Source organism: Salmo salar, chromosome ssa09 (genome assembly GCF_905237065.1).
Source record: "Salmo salar chromosome ssa09, Ssal_v3.1, whole genome shotgun sequence".
In the NCBI taxonomy this organism is placed as follows: domain Eukaryota; kingdom Metazoa; phylum Chordata; class Actinopteri; order Salmoniformes; family Salmonidae; genus Salmo; species Salmo salar.
Window position 1 is genome coordinate 107,749,245 of NC_059450.1, and position 22,585 is coordinate 107,771,829.

A 22,585-nucleotide genomic window follows, 5' to 3' on the forward strand; every position below is an offset into this window, starting at 1 on the left:
GAATAAACCATACGAACCTTTTGCAGAAAGCTGAGTCCTTGCCTAATTATTAACCCAGAGTTTTACAAACCCTGGGGATTAGTCAAGGCTTATTGATTGTTAATTATTATCATTAGGATAGAACATTCCTTTGACAGTAGTCTACCAGAGTAGGGTTATTATGAGTAATAAAGAGTAGGTAGTCTACCAGAGTAGGGTTAGGGTTATTATGAGTAATAAACAGTAGGTAGTGTACCAGAGTAGGGTTATTATGGGTAATAAACAGTAGGTAGTCTACCAGAGTAGGGTTATTATGGGTAATAAACAGTAGGTAGGCTACCAGAGAAGGGTTATTATGAGTAATAAACAGTAGGTAGTCTACCAGAGTAGGGTTATTATGAGTAATAAACAGTAGGTAGGTTACCAGAGTAGGGTTATTATGAGTAATAAACAGTAGGTAGTCTAACAGAGAAGGGTTAGGGTTATTATGAGTAATAAACAGTAGGTAGAATACCAGAGTAGGGTTACTATGGGTAATAAACAGTAGGTAGTCTACCAGAGTAGGGTTATTATGGGTAATAAACAGTAGGTAGGCTACCAGAGAAGGCCAAGAGGGCAGCAATGATCAGCAGCAGCACCCCCAGTGCAGTATGGGAGATTAGGTCTTTTTCAGGAGAGCTGCCATAGGTATTCACCAGCAACAGTAGAGAACCTGGAGGGTTCAACAACAACAGGTCAGAAGACATCAAGATTCAGACCACACAAACTCACACAAAAAACATTGTTTGAGAAGAAGCCATAAACACAGCTCCATATTCGCCCTCTATTGGCCAAGTTTTTGTACTGCAACTTGACCGATGCACCTGACCACTTTCCCTCACATCTCTCGTGAAGTCTATTTTGAGAAACAGCCTGCATTCATGTACAATACAATACATATAATATAAACCTTCTCGCACATTTATTGTGATCACAATTTTTAATATGAGATCTATTAGGATCATCAAAATAAAGACCCACCTAGCTGAGAATGAATTAGATATGACCCACCTAGCTGAGAATGAATGAGATATGACCCATCTAGCTGAGATATGACCCATCTAGCTGAGATATGACCCACCTAGCTGAGATATGACCCACCTAGCTGAGAATGACTGAGATATGACCCATCTAGATGAAAATGAATGAGATATGACCCATCTAGCTGAGATATTACATTTACATTACATTACATTTAAGTCATTTAGCAGACGCTCTTATCCAGAGCGACTTACAAATTGGTGCATTCACCTTATGATATCCAGTGGAACAACCACTTTACAATAGTGCATCTAAATCTTTTAAGGGGGGGGGGTTAGAAGGATTACTTTATCCTATCATAGGTATTCCTTAAAGAGGTGGGGTTTCAGGTGTCTCCGGAAGGTGGTGATTGACTCCGCTGTCCTGGCGTCGTGAGGGAGCTTGTTCCACCATTGGGGTGCCAGAGCAGCGAACAGTTTTGACTGGGCTGAGCGGGAACTGTGCTTCCTCAGAGGTAGGGGGGCCAGCAGGCCAGAGGTGGATGAACGCAGTGCCCTTGTTTGGGTGTAGGGCCTGATCAGAGCCTGAAGGTATGGAGGTGCCGTTCCCTTCACAGCTCCGTAGGCAATCACCATGGTCTTGTAGCGGATGCGAGCTTCAACTGGAAGCCAGTGGAGAGAGCGGAGGAGCGGGGTGACGTGAGAGAACTTGGGAAGGTTGAACACCAGACGGGCTGCGGCGTTCTGGATGAGTTGTAGGGGTTTAATGGCACAGGCAGGGAGCCCAGCCAACAGCGAGTTGCAGTAATCCAGACGGGAGATGACAAGTGCCTGGATTAGGACCTGCGCCGCTTCCTGTGTGAGGCAGGGTCAATATATGATATGAGATATGACCCACCTAGCTGAGATATGACCCACCTAGCTGAGATATGACCCACCTAGCTGAGATATGACCCATCTAGCTGAGAATGAATGAGATATGACCCATCTAGCTGGGAATAAATGAGATATGACCCACCTAGATGAGATATGTAAGTCGCTCTGGATTAGAGCATCTGCTAAATGACTCAAAGGTAAAATGTTAATGTAATTAGTGTAGTCTACCTAGTACTCTCTGTAAATACAAACTGTATTTAGTGTAGTCTACCTAATACTGTCTGTAAATACAATCTGTATTTAGTGTAGTCTACCTAATACGCTCTGTGAATACAAACTGTATTTAGTGTAGTCTACCTAATACTGTCTGTGAATACAAACTGTATTTAGTGTAGTCTACCTAATACTGTCTGTGAATACAATCTGTATTTAGTGTAGTCTACCTAATACTGTCTGTTAATAGAAACTGTATTTAGTGAAGTGCCTTAGAGATGTCATAGTGACTAAGCAGATTTAACATTGGCCAAACAGAGGAAGGCAGCAGCAGTTTCCCTTTCCCCTCGCTGCATCAGTCCCGTCATGACCTCACCGTACAGACAGACAGTCCTTCAGCCTTCTATGTAAAGCTGTAACCCAGACCACACCTCCGTGGGAGGGGCCAGGGCAGCCTGGGCAGGAAGGGTATAAAGACAGTTGACTTCCAGTTACACTACAACAGGAATCAGCAGGTAGGAGAAGACGACCCAGACTGCACAGACCATATACTACTGTAGTTTACCTTTACAAGGTGAGAGAGTTGGATCTATAAACTACTACTGCTGATAGTAAACTAGTAGTGTACTTTAGTATTCATGTTGTATTCAGAGTTGGAAATGTGGTAACGTTCTTGGTCGTTTAGACTTGTTACATTTACAATATTTAGAATGATCGGTGAACTGATGCTTATCTCAATGTCTGTGGATTCTGTTCCTTTATACCAACTCTACTCATCTTCCACTCCTGTTCCTGTTTCTGTCTCTGCCTCTACCAGGTGTTGACATGAGACACATAGAGAGAGAGAGGGAGGGAAGAAGGAGGGAGGAGAGAGTGAGAAAGGGAGTGAGGGAGGAAGAGAGAGAGAAGGAGGGAGGGAGGGAGAGAGAGAGAAAGAGAGTGAGGGTGGGAGAGAGAGAAGGAGGGAGAGAGAAAGAGAGAGAGAGAAAGAGAGATAAGGAGGGAGAGAGAGAGGGAAGGGGGAGGGAGAGAGAAAGGGAGTGAGGGAGAGAGAAAGAGAGATAAGGAGGGAGAGAGAGAGGGAAGGGTGAGGGAGAGAGAAAGGGAGTGAGGGAGAGAGAAAGAGAGATAAGGAGGGAGAGAGAGAAAGAGAGAGCGGGGTATGTTTCCTGTGTTGTTTGTTACCTGGAAACAGTCCTCCAGAGACTCAGTCATGTTCGGATTTTCAGGAGATTTCTATCACCGGTGGACCTGAGCCTTTAAACGTTTCATAGATGCTGCAGGGAGGTGCCAAGTCACTCTAACCTCACCTCACCTGTTTGGTGTGCATCTTAAATGGCACCCTATTCCCTATATAGTGCACTACTTTTAACCAGAAGTAGTGCACTATATTGGGAATAGGGTGCAATTTGGGAGACAAGCCTTGGTGTTCCTGACACTACATTGATCTATCATTCGGGTTTATGTAACACTGTCACTCAGCTATGTGGTGAATGTAACCTGCCCCTCCATGTGCAGTGAGCTGTATTGATGGTAAAACAATAGGGGGTTTGTAAGGAGACAGTCTGGGGAACAATTTAATCAAACTGCTGTTAGTGCAGCACTGTCTCCATTCTGTTGTTATGGTCTAACTCTAGACCATATTGTGTGTGTGTGTGTGTGTGTGTGTGTGTGTGTGTGTGTGTGTGTGTGTGTGTGTGTGTGTGTGTGTGTGTGTGTGTGTGTGTGTGTGTGTGTGTGTGTGTGTGTGTGTGTGTGTGTGTGTGTGTGTGTGTGTGTGTGTGTGTGTGTTGCAGGAGCCATGGTGAAGTGTGTAGCCATAATTCTGTCAGGGTGTGGGGTCTACGATGGGACTGAGATCCACGAGGCGTCGGCTGTACTGGTCCACCTCAGCAGGGCTGGAGCTCAGGTAAGGACGGTCTACATTAGGGTTAGGACTGGGGATAAGGTAGGGTTAGTCTACATTAGGGTTAGGGCTGGGGATAAGGTAGGGTTAGTCTACATTAGGGTTAGGGCTGGGGATAATAGAAGATAATAGTCTCCCCTCTCCTCTCCTCTCCTCTCCTCTCCTCTCCTCTCCTCTCCTCTCCTCTCCTCTCCTCTCCTCTCCTCCCGATCCCCTCCTCTCCTCTCCCCTCTCCTCTCTTCTCCTCCCGACCCTCCCCCTCCTCTCCTCTCCCCTCTCCTCTCTTCTCCTCCCCCTCCTCCTTCTCACCTCCTCTCCTCCCCCTCATCTCCCCCAGGTAAAGATGTTTGCCCCCAACGTGGACCAAATGCATGTGGTGAACCACTGTGAGGGGACACCCACGGTTGAGAAACGCAACGTCCTGGAGGAGAGTGCTCGTATCGCCCGCGGCGATGTGTATGACCTTGCCAAGCTAGAGGTCACCGCCTTCGACGCCCTCGTTATCCCAGGTGAGCATTACTCCTTCATCTTGAACCAGCACATTGATTATATGATGCTGGAACTGACTAACACACTCCTGTCTTTATCTGTTAGCAATATGACACTATATCACCACTCCTTTATTCTGTATCTCTGTTACTATATCACCACTCCTTTATTCTGTATCTCTGTTACTATATCACCACTCCTTTATTCTCTATCTCTGTTACTATATCACTACTCCTTTATTCTCTATCTCTGTTACTATATCACCACTCCTTTATTCTCTATCTCTGTTACTATATCACCACTCCTTTCTTCTCTCTCTGTTACTGTCACGCTCGTCGTAGTGATGGGACCAAACTGCAGCGGGTACGTGAATGCTCATCTTCCTTTTATTGAAGAAAAAAACAAAATACCCTTACACAAAACAAACAACGAAAAACAGTCCTGTAAGGTGCTCAGACCATACAGGGAAACAACCACCCACAAACACAAGAGAAAATAAACCCACTTAAATATGGCCTCCAATTAGCAGCAACACAACCAGCTGCCTCTAATTGGAGGTCATTCCCAAAACTAACATAGATATAGAAAACCCACATAAAAATAGAAAACATAGAACATAAACCAAAAACCCCGAAACACACTAAACAAACACCGCCTGCCATGCCCTGACCAAACTACAATAACAAATAACCCCTTTACTGGTCAGGACGTGACAGTTACTATATCACCACTCCTTTATTCTATATCTCTGTTACTATGTCACCACTCCTTTATTCTCTATCTCTGTTACTATATCACCACTCCTTTATTCTCTATCTCTGTTACTATGTCACCACTCTTTCACTATGAATTCATTTCAGTCATTCTACTTACACTCCAAACATCACAAAACCACTACTTCCTCCCACAGAAGCTGATCTCCACGCTGCTCCTCTCAACAGAACTGTGTTGTGTTTTGCAGGTGGTTTTGGCGTGGCTAAAAACCTGTCTGACTGGGCTGTGAAGGGGAAGGAGTTCACGGTTCAACCCCAAGTAGAGAAGCTGATTAAGGGGTTCCACGCTGCAGGCAAGCCCCTGGCTATGTGCTGCATCTCCCCTGTCTTAGCTGCTAAGGCCCTGCCGGGGTGTGAGATCACCGTAGGACAGGACAAGGAGTGTGAGAGGTGGGTTACAATGTCACAGGTGTGGGTGAACAGGGCAACATATTTGTGTGTGTGTGTGTATATGTGTGAGAGAGAAAGAGAGAGAGAGAGAGAGAGAGAGAGAGGGTGTATGTGCTGATATGTCTCTGTTTTAACAGAACAAAGCAGTATGTTTTTAACCCTGCTGCTTTTCTCCCTCCTGTCACTAGATGGCCCTATGCCAAGACGGCAACTTCCATGAAGGAGCTGGGCTGTAAACACGTGAATAAGAAAGTGGGGGAGGTCCACATCGATGTGAAGAACAAGCTGGTCACCTCCTCTGCCTTCATGTGTAACGCTCCAATACATGAGGTGTTTGACGGGGTGGGCGTCATGGTTACAGAACTGCTCAAACTGGCCTAGGACACGTCTGAGATTCAGAATGCTGATTAGCTGTGCTTCCCAAAAGGCACCCTGTTCCCTTTATAGTCCTGATGTGACCTTGTCAAAAGATGGGAATAGGGAGCCATTTGGGAAGCGACCTTACAATCATGTTTGTTGTTGTTTCTGTTTTTGTTGTTTGTTTACCTGGACACTGTCCTGATCGGAATGAAATGGACACACAGAACAACAGAAGAAACAGAAGAAGATAGTGTTTCTGTTGCATCATCTATTTGTCTGACTGTGGAATAACTTGTGTTTTTATCAACATTGTAATAAAAGTAAAACCAAATTCTGGAATGAACGACTTTTCATTTGATTAGTTTTTTCAGCTGACCACTAGGATTTGATATGGTATATTATGGTCATATGGGGTTATGAACAGCAAGTTCTTTCTCCGTGCATTTAGCATACAGGTTAGATTAACAGAATAAATAAATGGTTAAATGGAATGGAATTCACTTTTATGCACTCTTGTCTCTATACAGCAAATTGTACAGTGTTGATTTTTCAGTGTAACATTTATAGTGTTGATTCAGGAATTAAATTGACTTTGAAAATAACCCCCAGTGTTGGTGTTAATAACCCTGGGTTGCTCGTCTTTTCAGTTCACTGCAGCTAGTTTGCTGCACACTCAAACTGGACAGTTTTACCTCAAGTCTCTTCTTTCAAAGACTCTCTTAAAACCTGTTGGGGCTAGGGGGCAGTATTGAGAATTTCGGAAAAAATATGTGCCCATGTTAAACTGCCTCCTACTCAAACTCAGAAGCTAGGATATGCATATTATTAGTAGATGTGGATAGAGAACACTCTAAAGTTTCTAAAACAGTTTGAATGGTGTCTGTGAGTATAACAGAACTCAAATGGCAAGCAAAAACCTGAGAGAAATCCTACCAGGAAGTGGAAATCTGTATGCATGGGCTCTCTTCAAGTCGTTTCCTATTGAATACACGGTGACGTAGTAATAATTGTGCACTTCCTACGGCTTCCACTAGATGTCGACAGTCTTTACAAAGTTGTTTGAAGCTTCTATGATGAACAGAGCCCAATGACAAGGAGGGGAAGTTGTTGAGGCAGGGGGTGACATCACTTCTTGGAGCGCGTTCATGAGGATGGATCCCTCTCGTTCCAAAACCTTTTTCAAGACACAGGAACCGTCCGGTTGAAATATTATTGAATCTTCACATTCTGAAGGCCCTAAAGATTGATGTTTTACAACGTTTGACATGTTTGAATGAACATAAATACAACTTTTTTTACTTTTCGTCGCGACATCATCCACGCGCTTTCTACACTTGGAGTAGCTTACTGGACGCACGAACAACAAGGAGTTATTTGGACATAAATGATGGACTTTATCGAACAAAACAACATTTGTTGTGGACCTGGGATTCCTGGAAGAGCCTTCTGATGAAGATGATCAAAGGTAAGGGAATATTTGTATGATTTTAGATGACTCAAAGATGGCGGCTATCTGTATAGCCTAGTGTATTTTTCTGAGCTCAGTACTCAGATTATTGCAGAGTGCTTTCCTCGTGAAGCTTTTTTGAAATCTTTCATAGCGTTTGCATAAAGGAGATGTTCATATATAATTCTTTGAATGACAGTTTAATTTTGTATCAATGTTTATGACAAGTCTTTTTGTAAATTGTGGCGCTGATTCACCGGCAGTATTTGAGGGAAAATATTTTCTGAACGCCACGCACCGATGTAAAATGCTGTTTTTATATATAAATATGAACTTTATCGAACAAAAAATCCATGTATTGTGTAACATGATGTCCTAGGAGTGTCATCTGATGAAGATCGTCAAAGGTTAGTGCTTCATTTAGCTGTGTTTTGGGTATTTGTGATGCATGCTAGTTGCTAGGAAAATGGCTGTGTGGCTGTTTTTGTCGATGTACTCTCCTAACATAATCTAATGTTTTGCTTTCGCTGTAAAGCCTTTTTGAAATCGGACAACGTGGTTCGATTCAGGAGAAGTGTATCTATAAAATGGTGTAAAATAGACATATGTTTGAGAAATTGAAGTTATAGCATTTATGAGGTATTTGTATTTCGCGCCACGCGATTCCACTGGCTGCTCCCTGGGCAAGCGTCCCACCTTGCCCAGGGAGGTTAATAGGAATAGGGGGCAGTATTCGGAATTTTGGATGACTGAGGTGCTCCAAAGTAAACTTGCTGTTACTCAGGCCCAGAAGCTAGGATATGCATATAATTGGTACATTTGGATAGAAAACACTCTGAAGTTTCTAAAACTGTTACAATTATGTCTGTGAGTATAACAGAACTGATTTGGCAGGCAAAAACCCGAGGTCCAATCTTTTTCTGTTGACCTGCCAGCCAATTCCAAGGTTAACCTATTGAATATAAAGACTTCCGCCTCCCAAATTGCACTTCCTATAGCTTCCACTAGATGTCAACAGTCTTTATACATGGGTTCAGGTTTTTATTCTGAAAAACCAATGAGGAATAGTTGTTTATCCTGAGGAAGTCGCATGGCAAAACTAGTCTCATTGAGGCGTGACCGAGGGAGCGCTGCGTTCTTTTCCTTTCCTATTGAAAATAGTTCGCTCCATATGAAATATTATCGTTTATTTAAATATTACAGTACCTAGTAATCAGTTAGATACATCGTTTGATTTGTTTGGATAAACTTTACTGGTAACTTTTGGAACTCCTATGTCTGCATTCTGAACGGGTGGATTACTGAACTCAATGACGCCAACTAACTGGACTATTTATTTATGTAGTGTTGTGGTGTCTTTCTTGTCATGATGTGTGTTGTCCAATATATATATATATATATATATATATATATATATATATATATATATATATATATATATATATTTTTATCCTAGCCCCCATCCCTGCAGGAGGCCTTTTGCCTTTTGGTAGGCAGTCAATGTAAATAAGAATTTGTTGGTTAAATAAATACAAATAAAAAAAATTGTTTTACACTTAGAGTAAAACAGTCCAGTCAAAACAATACCCAACATTAGCATATTTCCCAGCATGCTCTACAGCAGGATGATTTTTATTAGGATTGTTTTTAATACTTGTGTTTTTAGATGCATTCATTGATTGATAAATGTTATGCTACACAAAGATAAATGACACACCTGTTACTGAAATGATTGTTCCTGTCACGTCCTGACCAGTAAAGCGGTTATTTGTTATTATAGTTGGTCAGGACGTGGCAGGTGGTATTTGTTTTATATGGTTTTGAGTATGTGTTTATGTAGAGGGGTGTTTGATTTATGTATTCTGGGGTTTTGGTCATTGTTCTGTATTGTATCTTTTTTTGTTTGTTCTAGGGTGTTTAATTCTATGTTTAGGTATTTGGGATTGGGGTCTTCAATTGGAGGCAGCTGTGTATCGTTGCCTCTGATTGAAGGTCCTATAATTAGGAGTATGTTTGTTTTGGGGATTGTGGGAGGTTGTTCTTTGCACTGCTGTATCTAGCCTGCAAGGCTGTTAGTTTGTTCGGCTCTTTTTTGTTTATTAAGTGTTCACAAAGTTAAGATGAGCACTCGACCCGCTGCCTTGGTCCATTCACTACGACGAGTGTGACAGTTCAAGTTTTAATGGTTTAGTTTGTCTTTTTTTCTTCAAATAAAGTGTCCAAGTCCTGATAGTCATCTGAATGCAGGTGAATACAACTTTGAACTCTTGGATATCCTTACTCTGGGTGGATATTCTAACTCTGGGTGGTTGTCCTAACTCTGGGTGGTTGTCCTAACTCTGTGTCACGATTCTCTAAGACAGAACCCAGAAGCAGACCAGGACGAGGTGAGTAAAATGAAGGTGAGTATTTATTGGTAGTCTTGATGTGTAATTTGAGTGATCCAGGAGACGGAGCGGCAGCGGAGGTGAGTTGATGAGAGTAAATGGGTTGATCCAATGAAGTCACTGTATCCACCGACGGCCAGGCAAGGGAGTTGAATGTTTTGGGAGAATGACTGTAGACAGAGTAAACGGGAGTGAGTAACCAGTAACAAGCGCAAAACTAGCTCAGGAAACATGAGGCTGATACGCTGGCACAACATACTGTTCGTTGCTAACGATCCGGCAGGGAATGGATGTCAGCTCAGGGTTTAAGAAGAGGTGAAGATCAGGACCAGGTGTGCAGAAGGTTGATGAGATGCAGGTGCGTGTAATAACTAGATCTCCCACCTAACCTCGTTGCCTGGCAACCAGACAGGGTGCGTTCAGGAACCTTAGACAACACTCAAACAAACAGTAATCTGAGGCAGAAACAGACTCAGGAAGCGGGATTCCTGACACTCTGGGTGGTTGTCCTAACTCTGGGTGGTTGTCCTAACTCTGGGTGGGTACCCTAACTCTGGGTGGTTGCCCTAGGACCATGCCTCAGGACTACCTGGCCTGATGACTCCTTGCTGTCCCCAGTCCACCTGGCCGTGCTGCTGCTCCAGTTTCAACTGTTCTGCCTGCGGGTATGAAACCCTGACCTGTTCACCGGACGTGCTACCTGTACCCAGACCTGCTGTTTTCAACTCTCTAGAGACAGCAGGAGCGGTAGAGATACTCTGAATGATCGGCTATGAAAAGCCAACTGACATTTACTCTTCAGGTGCTGACTTGTTGCACCCTCGACAACTACTGTGATTATTATTATTTGACCCTGATGGTCATTTATGAACATTTGAACATCTTGGCCATGTTCTGTTATAATCTCCACCCGGCACAGCCAGAAGAGGACTGGCCACCCCTCATAGCCTGGTTCCTCTCTAGGTTTCTTCCTAGGTTTTGGCCTTTCTAGAGTTTTTCCAAGCCACCGTGCTTCTACACCTGCATTGCTTGCAGTTTGGGGTTTTAGGCTGGATTTCTGTACAGCACTTTGAGATATCAGCTGATGTAAGAAGGGCTATATAAATAAATTTGATTTGATTTGATCCATATGGCAGAGGGAGACAAATTGATAACTAGAGTGCAGAACAACACACCAAAATGATTTACTATAACACTACAGGTGTTCATTTCATCTTTTAGGGGCGGCAGATAGCCTAGTGGTTAGAGTGTTGGGCCACTAACCAAAAGGTTGCTGGATCGAATACCCCGAGCTGACAAGGTAAAAATCAGTCCTTCTGCCCCTGAAGAAGGCAGTTAACCCACTGTTCCTAGGCTTTCATTGTCAATAAGAATTTGTTCTTAACTGACTTGCCTAGATAAATAAAGGTTCAAATAAAATAAATTGTCCCAAGACATAAATATCCTTCATTAACCTGTCTTCTCCCTTTCATCTACACTAATTGAAGTGTATTTAACAAGTGGAATCAATAAGGGATCCTACATTTCACCTGGTCAGTCTATGTCTGGGTCTCAACCCCGCCCTGTGCATCTGGGTCCTGGACTTTCTGACGGGCCGCCCCCAGGTGGTGAAGGTAGGAAACAACATCTCCACCCCGCTGATCCTCAACACTGGGGCCCAGTGGGGCCCTCTTCTGTACTGTTCACCCATGACTGCGTGGCCATGCACGCTTTCATCTCAATCATCACGTTTGCAGACAACACTACAGTGGTAGGCTTGATTACCTACAACAACAAGACAGTCTACAGGGAGGAAGGGAGGGCCCTCTGAGTGTGGTGTCAGGAAAATAACCTCACTCAACGTCAACAAAACAAAGCAGATGATCGTGGACTTCAGGAAACAGCAGAGGGAGCACCCCCCCCCCTCCATCCAAATCGATGGGAGTAGAGAAGGTAGAAAGTTTTAGGTTCCTTAGCGTACACTTCACGCACAAACTGAAATGGTCCACCCACACAGACAGCGTGGTGATGAAGGTGCAACACTGCCTCTTCAACCTCAGGAGGCTGAAGAAATTTGGCTTCACCTAAAACACTCACAAACTTTTACAGATGAGAGCATCCTGTCGGGCTGTATCACCACCTGGTACGGCAACTGCACCACCCTCAACCGCAAGGCTCTCCAGAGGGTAGTGCGGTCTGTACAACGCATCACCGGGGGCAAACTACCAGCCATCCAGGACACCTACAGCACCTGATGTCACAGGAAGGCCAAAAAGATCATCAAGGACAACAACCACCCGAATCACAGCCTGTTCACCCCGCTATCATCCAGAAGGCAAGGTCAGCAGAAAAGGTGCATCAAAGCTGGGACAGAGAGACTGAAAAACAGCTTCTATCTCAAGGCCATCAGACTGTTAAACAGCCATCACTAACATAGAGAGGCAGCTGCCAACATACTGACTCAAGTCTCTGGCCACTTCAATAAATGGACTTAATAAAAGTATCACTAGTCACCTTAAATAATGCCACTTTAATAACGTTTACATATCCTACATTACTCATCTCATATGTATATACTGTACTCTCTACCATGTATTGCATCTTGCCTATGCCGCACGGCCATCACTCATCCATATATTTATATGTACATATTCTTAATCATTCCTTTACATTTGTGTGTATTAGGTAGTTGTTGTGGAATTGTTAGATTACTTGTGAGATATTACTGCATTGTCGGAACTAGAAGAACAAGCATTTCACTACACTCGCTTTAACATCTGCTAACTGTGTGTATATGACAAATAAAATGTGATTTGATTTGTCATGGAAAGAGCAGGTGTTCTTAATATTTTGTATACTCAGTGTATGTGATGTATTGTCATTATGTATTGATAACATTAGCCTACATTAGGAACTCACTTGGTGAAGTCCACAGGACTGAAAATTAGCAAATTCAACAACCATATCTCTATCAATGACACATACAGATCAGTGGTAACTCTCCAATTCACTGGAAAAGGCCATGTACAACGGGAAATTATACTCGAGGTGTGCCTTATTGGGGGCGTGGCTTTCAAATTGTTATTTTTGGCCACCCGTGAGTGGCAGTGTTTTATCAGTTTAACTGGTCTATGCTTGAGCTAATTAACATTTGATTATGTCTGCTGCCAGTTCTGATGTCTTAAATGTCTACATAAGAGCATGTAGCAATAAAGACTTTTAAGTGTAGTTTGCAATGTCCTTAACCCAACATTGACCTTGTCAAGAAATACAGACCTCTTGGTGTAGTGGTTAAAACTTCTCTATCAGCTGTTATTGCATAACACCATAGGTGTAAACTATAAACACTTCCTGTTGTTAAAACTACTATATGAGGTGTTATTGCATAACACCATTGGTGTAAACTATAAACACTTCCTGTTTATTATATAAGGTGTTATTGCATAACACTGAAAAGGTGTAAAAGCATCAGCACTGAGTACAGTGTTAATTTAACACTCAAAAGTTTGGATAGTATAGACACTGGCCCAATGTTAAATTTAACACTGTTAGTGTTGATGTGAAACCTTTATTTAACTAGGCAAGTCAGTTAAGAACAAATTCTTATTTACAATGACGGCCTACACCCGCCAAGCCCAGACGATGCTGGGCCATTTGTGCGCCGCCCTATAGGACTCCCATTCACGGCTGGTTGTGATACAGCAGTGCCTTAGACCGCTGCGCCACTCAGGAGCCCGTTGATTTAACACTGAAGAATTTGTTGTGCGCTAATATTGTAAGTTTGATCATATTTATTTTTGTTATAAGAAATGTGAAAACTTTAGGAAGTCGTTTATCATTTGATTGTTACTATATTTAGAAATAATTTCCATAATTTCATGCCCTATTGCCCCAGTTTTGTTGAATCTGAAAAAAATCTATGATTTTCATAATATTTGTACAATGTCACATACAGGTGAATACAGCAGTAAGTCATCAAGGTGAATACAGCAGTAAGTCATCAAGGTGAACACAGCAGTAAGTCATCAAGGTGAATACAGCATCATTAGGTTCCTCTAGGTAGCAGACAGTAATACAGTAATGCGATCAGTATGGATATGGTTGTAGTTGTGGTGTAAGGCTCATCACAGCAAGGTGGAGAAGTGATTGAACTGGTCTGATCCACTGGCCATCACAGTAGCATGGAAACGCCTAGGACGGTCTGGGTCCTGCAGAGAGAGAGAGAGAGAGAGAGAGAGAGAGAGAGAGAAACACAGTGGGCACGTATGCTTTGAGTCTGATCTCTGCAAAAGCACTGGAATTGAGTTTCCATCTATTTCCAAAGGCATAATAAGGGAACAGGCCTCCAATTCGAAAGATAACCTTCAGAAAAAGAGAGGTCACTACAGTTGGCACTCATCCAGGCTCTGTACTTCCCTGCTTGCTCTCACTACAGTAGTTCTCACCTGTATAGGGTAGATACAGGTATAGACATATCTACAGTAGTTCTCACCTGTATAGGGTAGACACAGGTAGAGACATATCTACAGTAGTTCTCACCTGTGTAGGGTAGACACAGGTAGAGACATATCTACAGTAGTTCTCACCTGTATCGGGTAGATACATGTAGAGACATATCTACAGTAGTTCTCAACTGTATAGGGTAGACACAGGTAGAGACATATCTACAGTAGTTCTCACCTGTATAGGGTAGACACAGGTAGAGACATATCTACAGTAGTTCTCACCTGTATTGGGTAGACAGAGGTAGAGACATATCTACAGTAGTTCTCACCTGTATAGGTTAGATACAGGTAGAGACATATCTACAGTAGTTCTCACCTGTATAGGGTAGACACAGGTCGAGACATATCTACAGTAGTTCTCACCTGTGTAGGATAGACACAGGTAGAGACATATCTACAGTAGTTCTCATCTGTATAGGTTAGACACAGGTAGAGACATATCTACAGTAGTTCTCACCTGTATAGGGTAGACACAGGTAGAGACATATCTACAGTAGTTCTCACCTGTATAGGGTAGGCACAGGTAGGGATGTATCGGATCACGAAGCCACAGCGTCTCCTCTGGGATGTGTTGGGGTCACTGGCGTGGACCAGGAACCCATCATGGATCTGATTGGGTTAACATCAACATCAAGTCACAATCCCAAATGGAACCTTAATGCTTATTCTTTGTACAGCACTATTAGTGAGAAACATAATATAGTTGTAGAAGAATAGAGAAAGCCCAGTGTATTTCCCTGTAATACAGAATGTCCAGTAGGACTTGGGATGGGGAGCTCCCAGTAATACAGAATGTATTTTTGCTGATAAAAATGTGATCACAAAAAGAACCCCCAGTAGCGGGGCAGTGTGACTTACAGACATCTGCCCAGCCAGCAGGGGGCAGAGTAGAGCGCTGTCCGTTTGCACCAGCTCCTCAGGGATCTCCTGGTTGACTGACAGCATGTTGCCGGGGCGGGAGGCGAGTTGGTGGGGCAGCAGGCCAGAGCAGTGGCTTCCTGGAGGAGGAGGGAGGGAGAGGGAAGGAGAGAGGCGAGGTGATGAGAGGAGATTAGAGGGAACACTTTACTAACCACACAGACTCTAGTCTTCTTTATGTCTATGAAAGGACACCTTATTACAGTCAGTTACTGCAGTCATGTAATGCTAGAATGACAGAAAGAGGTTTTCAGAACATTAACTGAACCTGGCTAAATGCAGCTAAATATTTTGAGGAGACATTTAAGTATTTATTTATCTAGCTGTGGCACCAATTAGAACTGAACTGGCCGTTTCTGTAAACTAAATGATTTGGTGAGTTTTGGGTGGTCAGAGGAGCTACAGTACCTGGGATGACCTTCAGGGCTCCGTTTTCTGCCAGTGAGTCGTCTAGAGCCAGCCACACAGACAGGACTGGACCCCCAGCTATTCCCCAGTACCTGGATGAATCAGACAGCTGGTGAGTAAATACTTGTTATTACTCAAAACGCTTACTGCATAACTAACTGTAGAAGTGTAGTAGTAGTAGGAGGAGCACTGTAGTACTGTAGTTGTAGGAGTGGTATTGTGATAGTAGGAGTAGGAGCAGTAGTAGTAGTAGTAGTAGTAGTAGTAGTAGTAGTAGTACTGTAGTAGTAGGAGTTGTATTGTGATAGTAGTAGTAGGAGCAGTAGTAGTAGTGGTAGTAGTACTGTAGTAGTAGGAGTGGTATTGTGATAGTAGTAGTAGCAGTAGTAGTAGTAGTAGTAGTAGTAGTAGTAGTAGTAGTAGTAGTAGTAGTAGTAGTAGTAGTAGCTGTAGTATTGTAGTAGTAGCAGTAGTAGTAGCAGTGGTGGTGTAGTAGTGGTAGTAGTAGTAGTAGTAGTAGTAGTAGTACTGTAGTATTAGGAGTGGTATTGTGATAGTAGTAGTAGCAGTAGTAGTAGTAGTAGTAGCAGTAGTAGTAGTAGTAGCAGTAGTAGTAGCAGTAGTAGTAGTAGTAGTAGTAGTAGTAGTAGTAGTAGTAGTAGCAGCAATAGTGGTGTAGTAGTAGTAATATTGTAGTACTACTGTAGTAGTTGTAGTGACTGTACTATTGGTAGCCCCCAGTATTGGTAGCGGTAGCAGTACTGTAGTACTATTTTACTATTTTTCAGGTGCTTTGTAACTGACAGTAGTATTAGTATTGTAATAGTATTGTAGCTGTAGAAGTATTAGTAATGTACTCATCAGATCCTCCTCTCCACCCTCTCCGAGTTGGGCATCTCCGGCGCGGCCCACGCTTGGATTGCGTCCTACCTGACAGGTCGCTCCTACCAGGTGGCGTGGCGAGAATCTGTCTCCGCACCATGCGCTCTCACCACTGGTGTCCCCCAGGGCTCTGTTCTAGGCCCTCTCCTATTCTCGCTATACACCAAGTCACTTGGCTCTGTCATATCCTCACATGGTCTCTCCTATCATTGCTATGCAGACGACACACAATTAATCTTCTCCTTTCCCCCTTCTGATAACCAGGCGGCGAATCGCATCTCTGCATGTCTGTCAGACATATCAGTGTGGATGACGGATCACCAGCTCAAGCTGAACCTCGGCAAGACGGAGCTGCTCTTCCTCCCGGGGAAGGACTGCCCGTTCCATGATCTCGCCATCACGGTTGACAACTCCCTCGTGTCCTCCTCCCAGAGTGCTAAGAACCTTGGCGTGATCCTGGACAACACCCTGTCGTTCTCCACTAACATCAAGGCGGTGACCCGATCCTGTAGGTTCATGCTCTACAACATTCGCAGAGTACGACCCTGCCTCACACAGGAAGCGGCGCAGGTCCTAATCCAGGCACTTGTCATCTCCCGTCTGGATTACTGCAACTCGCTGTTGGCTGGGCTCCCTGCCTGTGCCATTAAACCCCTACAACTCATCCAGAACGCCGCAGCCCGTCTGGTGTTCAACCTTCCCAAGTTCTCTCACGTCACCCCGCTCCTCCGCTCTCTCCACTGGCTTCCAGTTGAAGCTCGCATCCGCTACAAGACCATGGTGATTGCCTACGGAGCTGTGAAGGGAACGGCACCTCCATACCTTCAGGCTCTGATCAGGCCCTACACCCAAACAAGGGCACTGCGTTCATCCACCACTGGCCTGCTGGCCCCCCTACCTCTGAGGAAGCACAGTTCCCGCTCAGCCCAGTCAAAACTGTTCGCTGCTCTGGCACCCCAATGGTGGAACAAGCTCCCTCACGACGCCAGGACAGCGGAGTCAATCACCACCTTCCGGAGACACCTGAAACCCCACCTCTTTAAGGAATACCAAGGATAGGATAAAGTAATCCTTCTACCCCCCCCCTTAAAAGATTTAGATGCACTATTGTAAAGTGGTTGTTCCACTGGATATCATAAGGTGAATGCACCATTTTGTAAGTCTCTCTGGATAAGAGCGTCTGCTAAATGACTTAAATGTAATGTAATGTAATGTACTCACCTCATATCCTGGTGCCAGGCCACAAAGGGCAGCCGAGTCTCATTCTGTTGGTCCTTCTCTGATGACTTAATTTCTTCCTCACTGGTCAGAGTGATGGCATCATTTCCTGCCTGTGTGGCTGTGGGGTGGGGTGTGGGGGTTGTTGGGTACTTGCAGATGAAGCGTGAGTCTAGCAGGATGACATCAGAGCCCAGGATGGACTGTACCACCTGTAGGATGTGGGGGTGTTTGGCCAGGCCCATCACCCAGGGGTACTGCAGGTGCACGTTGTGGAGACTGTACTGGGTGTACTCCTCACCTGAAGTCAGGTAGACACAGGTAGATATCATTCAATACAGGTAGATATCATTCAATACAGGTAGATACAGGTAGATATCATTCAATACAGGTAGATCTCATTCAATACAGGTAGATATCATTCAATACAGGTAGACACAGATAGATATCATTCAATACAGGTAGATATCATTCAATACAGGTAGATACAGGTAGATATCATTCAATACAGGTAGATATCATTCAATACAGGTAGATATCATTCAATACAGGTAGACACAAGTAGACATCATTCAATACAGGTAGATATCATTCAATACAGGTAGATATCATTCAATACATGTAGATATCATTCAATACAGGTAGATATCATTCAATACAGATAGTCACAAGTAAATATCATTCAATACAGGTAGATATCATTCAATACAGGTAGATATCATTCAATACAGGTAGGTATCATTCAATACAGGTATATGCAGATAGATATCATTCAATATAGGTAGATACAGATAGATATCATTCAATACAGGCAGATATCATTCAATACAGGTAGACAGATGAAGATAACATTCAAAAGATTCCATATAAAGGACATTTTTAACATTATAAAGGTTAACTGCCCCTGAACAAGGCTGTTAACCCTCTGTTTCTAGGCCATCATTGAAAATATGAGTTTGTTCTTAACTGACTTGCCTAGTTAAATAAAGGTAAAATAAAATAAAAACATTATCATGGTGATATTACAGATGTATTGACCTCTAACCTAACCCCCCCTCATCCCTCCCTCCCTCCCTCCACTCACCGAACTCTCTCTCCAGGTGGTTGAAGGCCTGTCTGGCCTCCCTCAGCTCTGTGTCGTTGAGGACCGGTACAGCAGAGAGGAATCCCTGCTGGTTGTAACGTTCCTTCATCTGACACGTTGACACACTCATCTCTGGGTTGACTGCTGTACACGCCAGTCCTTACTGTGTCAACTCCACTGGATGAAGGCTGTTTTATAACCTGGAAAGAAAGAGAGAGTGGGTGAGAGAGAAAATAGAGAGAAAAAGTGAGTGTGTCTTTGAGTTGTGCCCAGGCCTTAAGCAGTCGTCCTAACATAGGTATTTCTGTTTATCCTCTTAAACCTCAGCTTCTCTCTCTCCATTGCTCTCTCTCTCTCTCTCCTTCTCTCTCTCTCTCTCTCTCCATTGCTCTCAAATTCAAATTCAAATTCAAGCTGCTTTATTGGCATGAAAAACATTGTGTTAATATTGCCAAAGCAACAATGTATACAATATACATTGTAATACAATTATAAACAATAACAAATAATAATATAAAATGGCAGTAAATAATAATACAAAATTAAAAAATAATAACAATAAAATAGTAGTAAAATAATAGTAAAATAGTAGAATGCAATAAGTATAAAAATCTAAATATGGAAAATGAATCTATAACTAACTTATAACTAAATAACGGTCATCTTCACCATTACATCAGTACTACAACTACTATCATCATTACCACTACCACTACCACCACCATCACTAAACTGTTATCATTACCATTACTACTCATACCACTACTATTTGGAATGATAAACAACAATAATAATAGAAATAACAATAACAGTAATAACAATAATAGTAATAATAAGTAAGTTACTGTTTACTATGCAGATGTTATTATTCAGTGTCCCTCAGGCTATGGCAGGCAAATACATATTTGGCTGCAAGAGGAGCCATTGCTCCTTGGCCCATGAGTATTTTTAGTTTTCTTCTGGGTTTAATAAGTTAAAATTTGGAATAAATGTAGTCATTTCTGTGAATAAGGAATCTCTTTGTGAGGAATATTTATCACAGTAAAGGAGAAAGTGCATCTCTGTCTCTACCTCCCCTGTCGTGCAGTGACCACATACACGCTCCTCTTTGGGTAGCCATGTCTTTTTATGTCTGCCGGTTTCTATTGCCAATCGGTGGTCACTCAGCCTGTACTTGGTAAGGATCTGTCTCTGCTTCGTATCTCTGACAGAGTAGAGATAATCAGCCAATTCATATTCTCTGTTTAGGGTCAGATAGCAATTTAGTCGGCTTTGGGATTTTGTTTCATTTTTCCAATGTTGTAAATATGAGTCCTTTGATTGGTTCATGATTTTGTTTATTTGAATTCTTTCTTTTGAAGCAGTGCTGGTGTCAGCTTGGTTGGTGAGGTCCAACACCAGCTGACTGAGAGGGCTCGTTTCTGGGGTCAGCTCTTGGGTTTGGAGTGCTTTAAATTGCAGACTTGAATTTGGACTTGAATTTAGATGTAGCCAAAATTTTAATGATCTTTTCTGTATTTTCATTATTACTGGAAAGCGGCCCAATTCTGCCCTTCATGCATTAGTTGGTGTATTTCTCTGGACTTGTAGGATTTTCCGACAGAATTCTGCATGTAGGGCTTCAATTGGATGTTTGTCCCACATTTTAAAGTCCAGTTTATTGAGTGGCCCCCAAACCTCACTTCCGTAAAGAGCTATTGGTAGGATTACACTGTCAAATATTTTGGTCCAAATTCTAATTGGGATGTTGATTTTGAATAATTTCATTTTTATTGCATACAATGTTCTGCGGGCTTTTTCTTTGAGTGCATTCACTGCCATATTAAAGTTTCCCGATGCAGATATGGTCAGACCAAGGTAGGTGTAATTTTTAGTGTGTTCAATGATGGTGTTGTTCAGGGTGAATTTATATTTGTGTTTCTGACATCTGGTTTTCTTTTGGAAAATCATGATTTTCGTTTTTTGGAAATTTACTGCCAGGGCCCAATTATGGCAATATTGCTCTAGAATATTAATGTTTTGTTGAAGACCTTCTTTGGTTGGTGATAGAAGTACCAGGTCATCAGCATATAGCAGGTATTTCAACTCTGTGTCAAATAGTGTAAGTCATGGGGCTAGAGAATGGTCCAACATGTCTGCTAATTCATTGATATAAATGTTGAAAAGGTTTGGACTCAAACTGCAGCCTTGTCTCACACCTCGACATTGTGAAAATAATTCTGTTCTTTGGTTTTTGATTTTTATTGCACATTTATTTTCTGTGTACATACATTTTATTAAGTCATACACCTTACCACCAAGCCCACTTTGGAGAATTTTGTAGAATAGCCCTTCATGCCAAATAGAATCAAATGCTTTTTTAAAGTCAATAAAGCAAGCAAAGATTTTGCCCTCTTTTTTTTGGTGGACGTGTTTATTAATTAGTGTGTGTAAGGTGTATATATGGTCAGTAGTGCGATGGTTAGGGAGAAAGCCAATTTGACATTTACTTATTACATTTTTTTCTTGAAGAAAGGTTTGAATTCTTGAATTCAAAATGCTACAGAAAACCTTTCCCAAGTTACTGTTTACGCAAATTCCCCTGTAATTATTGGGGTCTGATTTGTCTCCACTTTTGTGGATAGGGGAGATGAGCCCCTGGTTCCAGACATCAGGGAAGCAACCAGAAGTTAAAACCATGTTGAACAATTTAAGCATAGCATTTTGCAACTCAGGTGTGCTGTTTTTCAGCATTTCATTTCTGATGTTGTCTAGACCACAAGCCTTCTTTGATTTAATAGATTTGAGCTTTTCATTTAGTTCTTGTTGGGTTATTGGGTAATCTAATGGATTTTGGTTGTTTTTAATGACTGATTCAAGGATGTTCAATTTTTCTTTAATTTCTAATTGGTTCTGTTGTAAGTCTTTTTGTGGGATGTTTTTGTATAGATTATCAAAATACTTTTTCCAAATTCCTACATATTGTATGCCTAATTCCTGTGGCTTTGTTGTGCTTAAATTGTTCCACATGTCCCAGAACTGATTTTGGTCAAATGCGTTTTCAATTTCATCAAGTGTCTTGTTGGTGTAATTCAATTTCTTGCGTTTCAGTGTTTATTTATACTGTCTCTCTCTCTCTCCATTGCGCTCTCTCTCTCTCCATTGTGCTCTCTCTCTCTCTCTCTCCATTGCGCTTTCTCTCTCTCTCCATTGCGCGCTCTCTCTCTCTCTCTCTCTCCATTGCGCTCTCTCTCTCTCTCCATTGCGCTCTCTCTCTCCATTGCTCTCTCTCTCTCCATTGCTCTCTCTCTCTCTCCATTGCTCTCTCTATCTCTCTCTCTCTCCATTGCGCTCTCTCTCTCCATTGCGCTCTCTCTCTCTCTCTCTCCATTGCGTTCTCTCTCTCGCCATTGCGCTCTCTCTCTCCATTGCGCTCTCTCTCTCTCTCTCTCTCCATTGCGCTCTCTCTCTCTCTCTCTCTCTCTCTCTCTCTCTCCATTGCTCTCTCTCTCTATCTCTCTCTCTCTCCATTGTGCTCTCTCTCTCTCTCTCCATTGCGCTCTCTCTCCATTGCGCTCTCTCTCTCTCTCCATTGCGCTCTCTCTCTCTCTCTCTCTCTCTCTCATTGCTCTCTCTCTCTCTCTCTCTCTCCATTGCTCTCTCTCTCTCTCTCCATTGCGCTCTCTCTCTCCACTACGCTCTCTCTCTCTCTCTCCATTGCGCTCTCTCTCTCCATTGTGCTCTCTCTCTCTCTCTCTCCATTGCGCTCTCTC

General features: G+C 42.8%; 2 protein-coding genes across 2 annotated transcripts in view; one reads left to right on the forward strand and one right to left on the reverse strand.

Moving 5' to 3' along the window:
* Window positions 1–2,510: 2,510 nt before the first annotated feature.
* On the forward strand, window positions 2,511–6,336 carry LOC106612300 (glutamine amidotransferase-like class 1 domain-containing protein 3, mitochondrial). Its single transcript, XM_014213342.2, has 5 exons — window positions 2,511–2,661; window positions 3,884–3,996; window positions 4,331–4,502; window positions 5,444–5,645; window positions 5,834–6,336. The coding sequence occupies exons 2-5, from the start codon at window positions 3,889–3,891 to the stop codon at window positions 6,024–6,026; spliced, it is 675 nt and encodes a 224-aa protein (XP_014068817.1). The 5' UTR covers window positions 2,511–2,661; window positions 3,884–3,888; the 3' UTR covers window positions 6,027–6,336.
* A 6,254-nt stretch (window positions 6,337–12,590) lies between these two features.
* Window positions 12,591–22,585, reverse strand: part of LOC106612301 (uncharacterized) — a 46,983-nt gene continuing 36,988 nt past the window's right edge. Inside the window, exons 3-8 of the mRNA XM_014213343.2 lie at window positions 18,834–19,033; window positions 17,753–18,050; window positions 15,650–15,741; window positions 15,182–15,321; window positions 14,828–14,932; window positions 12,591–14,026 (exon numbers count right to left, since the gene is read on the reverse strand). Coding sequence (XP_014068818.2) covers window positions 13,943–14,026; window positions 14,828–14,932; window positions 15,182–15,321; window positions 15,650–15,741; window positions 17,753–18,050; window positions 18,834–18,963 — 849 coding nt within the window. The 5' untranslated portion in view covers window positions 18,964–19,033 and the 3' untranslated portion in view covers window positions 12,591–13,942. The remainder of the gene's footprint in view (window positions 14,027–14,827; window positions 14,933–15,181; window positions 15,322–15,649; window positions 15,742–17,752; window positions 18,051–18,833; window positions 19,034–22,585) is intronic.

What these genes read in the sequence shown, in the direction of transcription:
- LOC106612300 (XM_014213342.2), top strand. Translation starts at nt 3,889, where the DNA reads ATGGTGAAGTGTGTAGCCATAATTCTGTCAGGGTGTGGGGTCTACGAT. An exon ending in CGACGCCCTCGTTATCCCAG is followed by an intron (nt 4,503 to 5,443) that starts GTGAGCATTACT and finishes TGTGTTTTGCAG; the next exon opens with GTGGTTTTGGCGTGGCTAAA. An exon ending in CAGGACAAGGAGTGTGAGAG is followed by an intron (nt 5,646 to 5,833) that starts GTGGGTTACAAT and finishes TCCTGTCACTAG; the next exon opens with ATGGCCCTATGCCAAGACGG.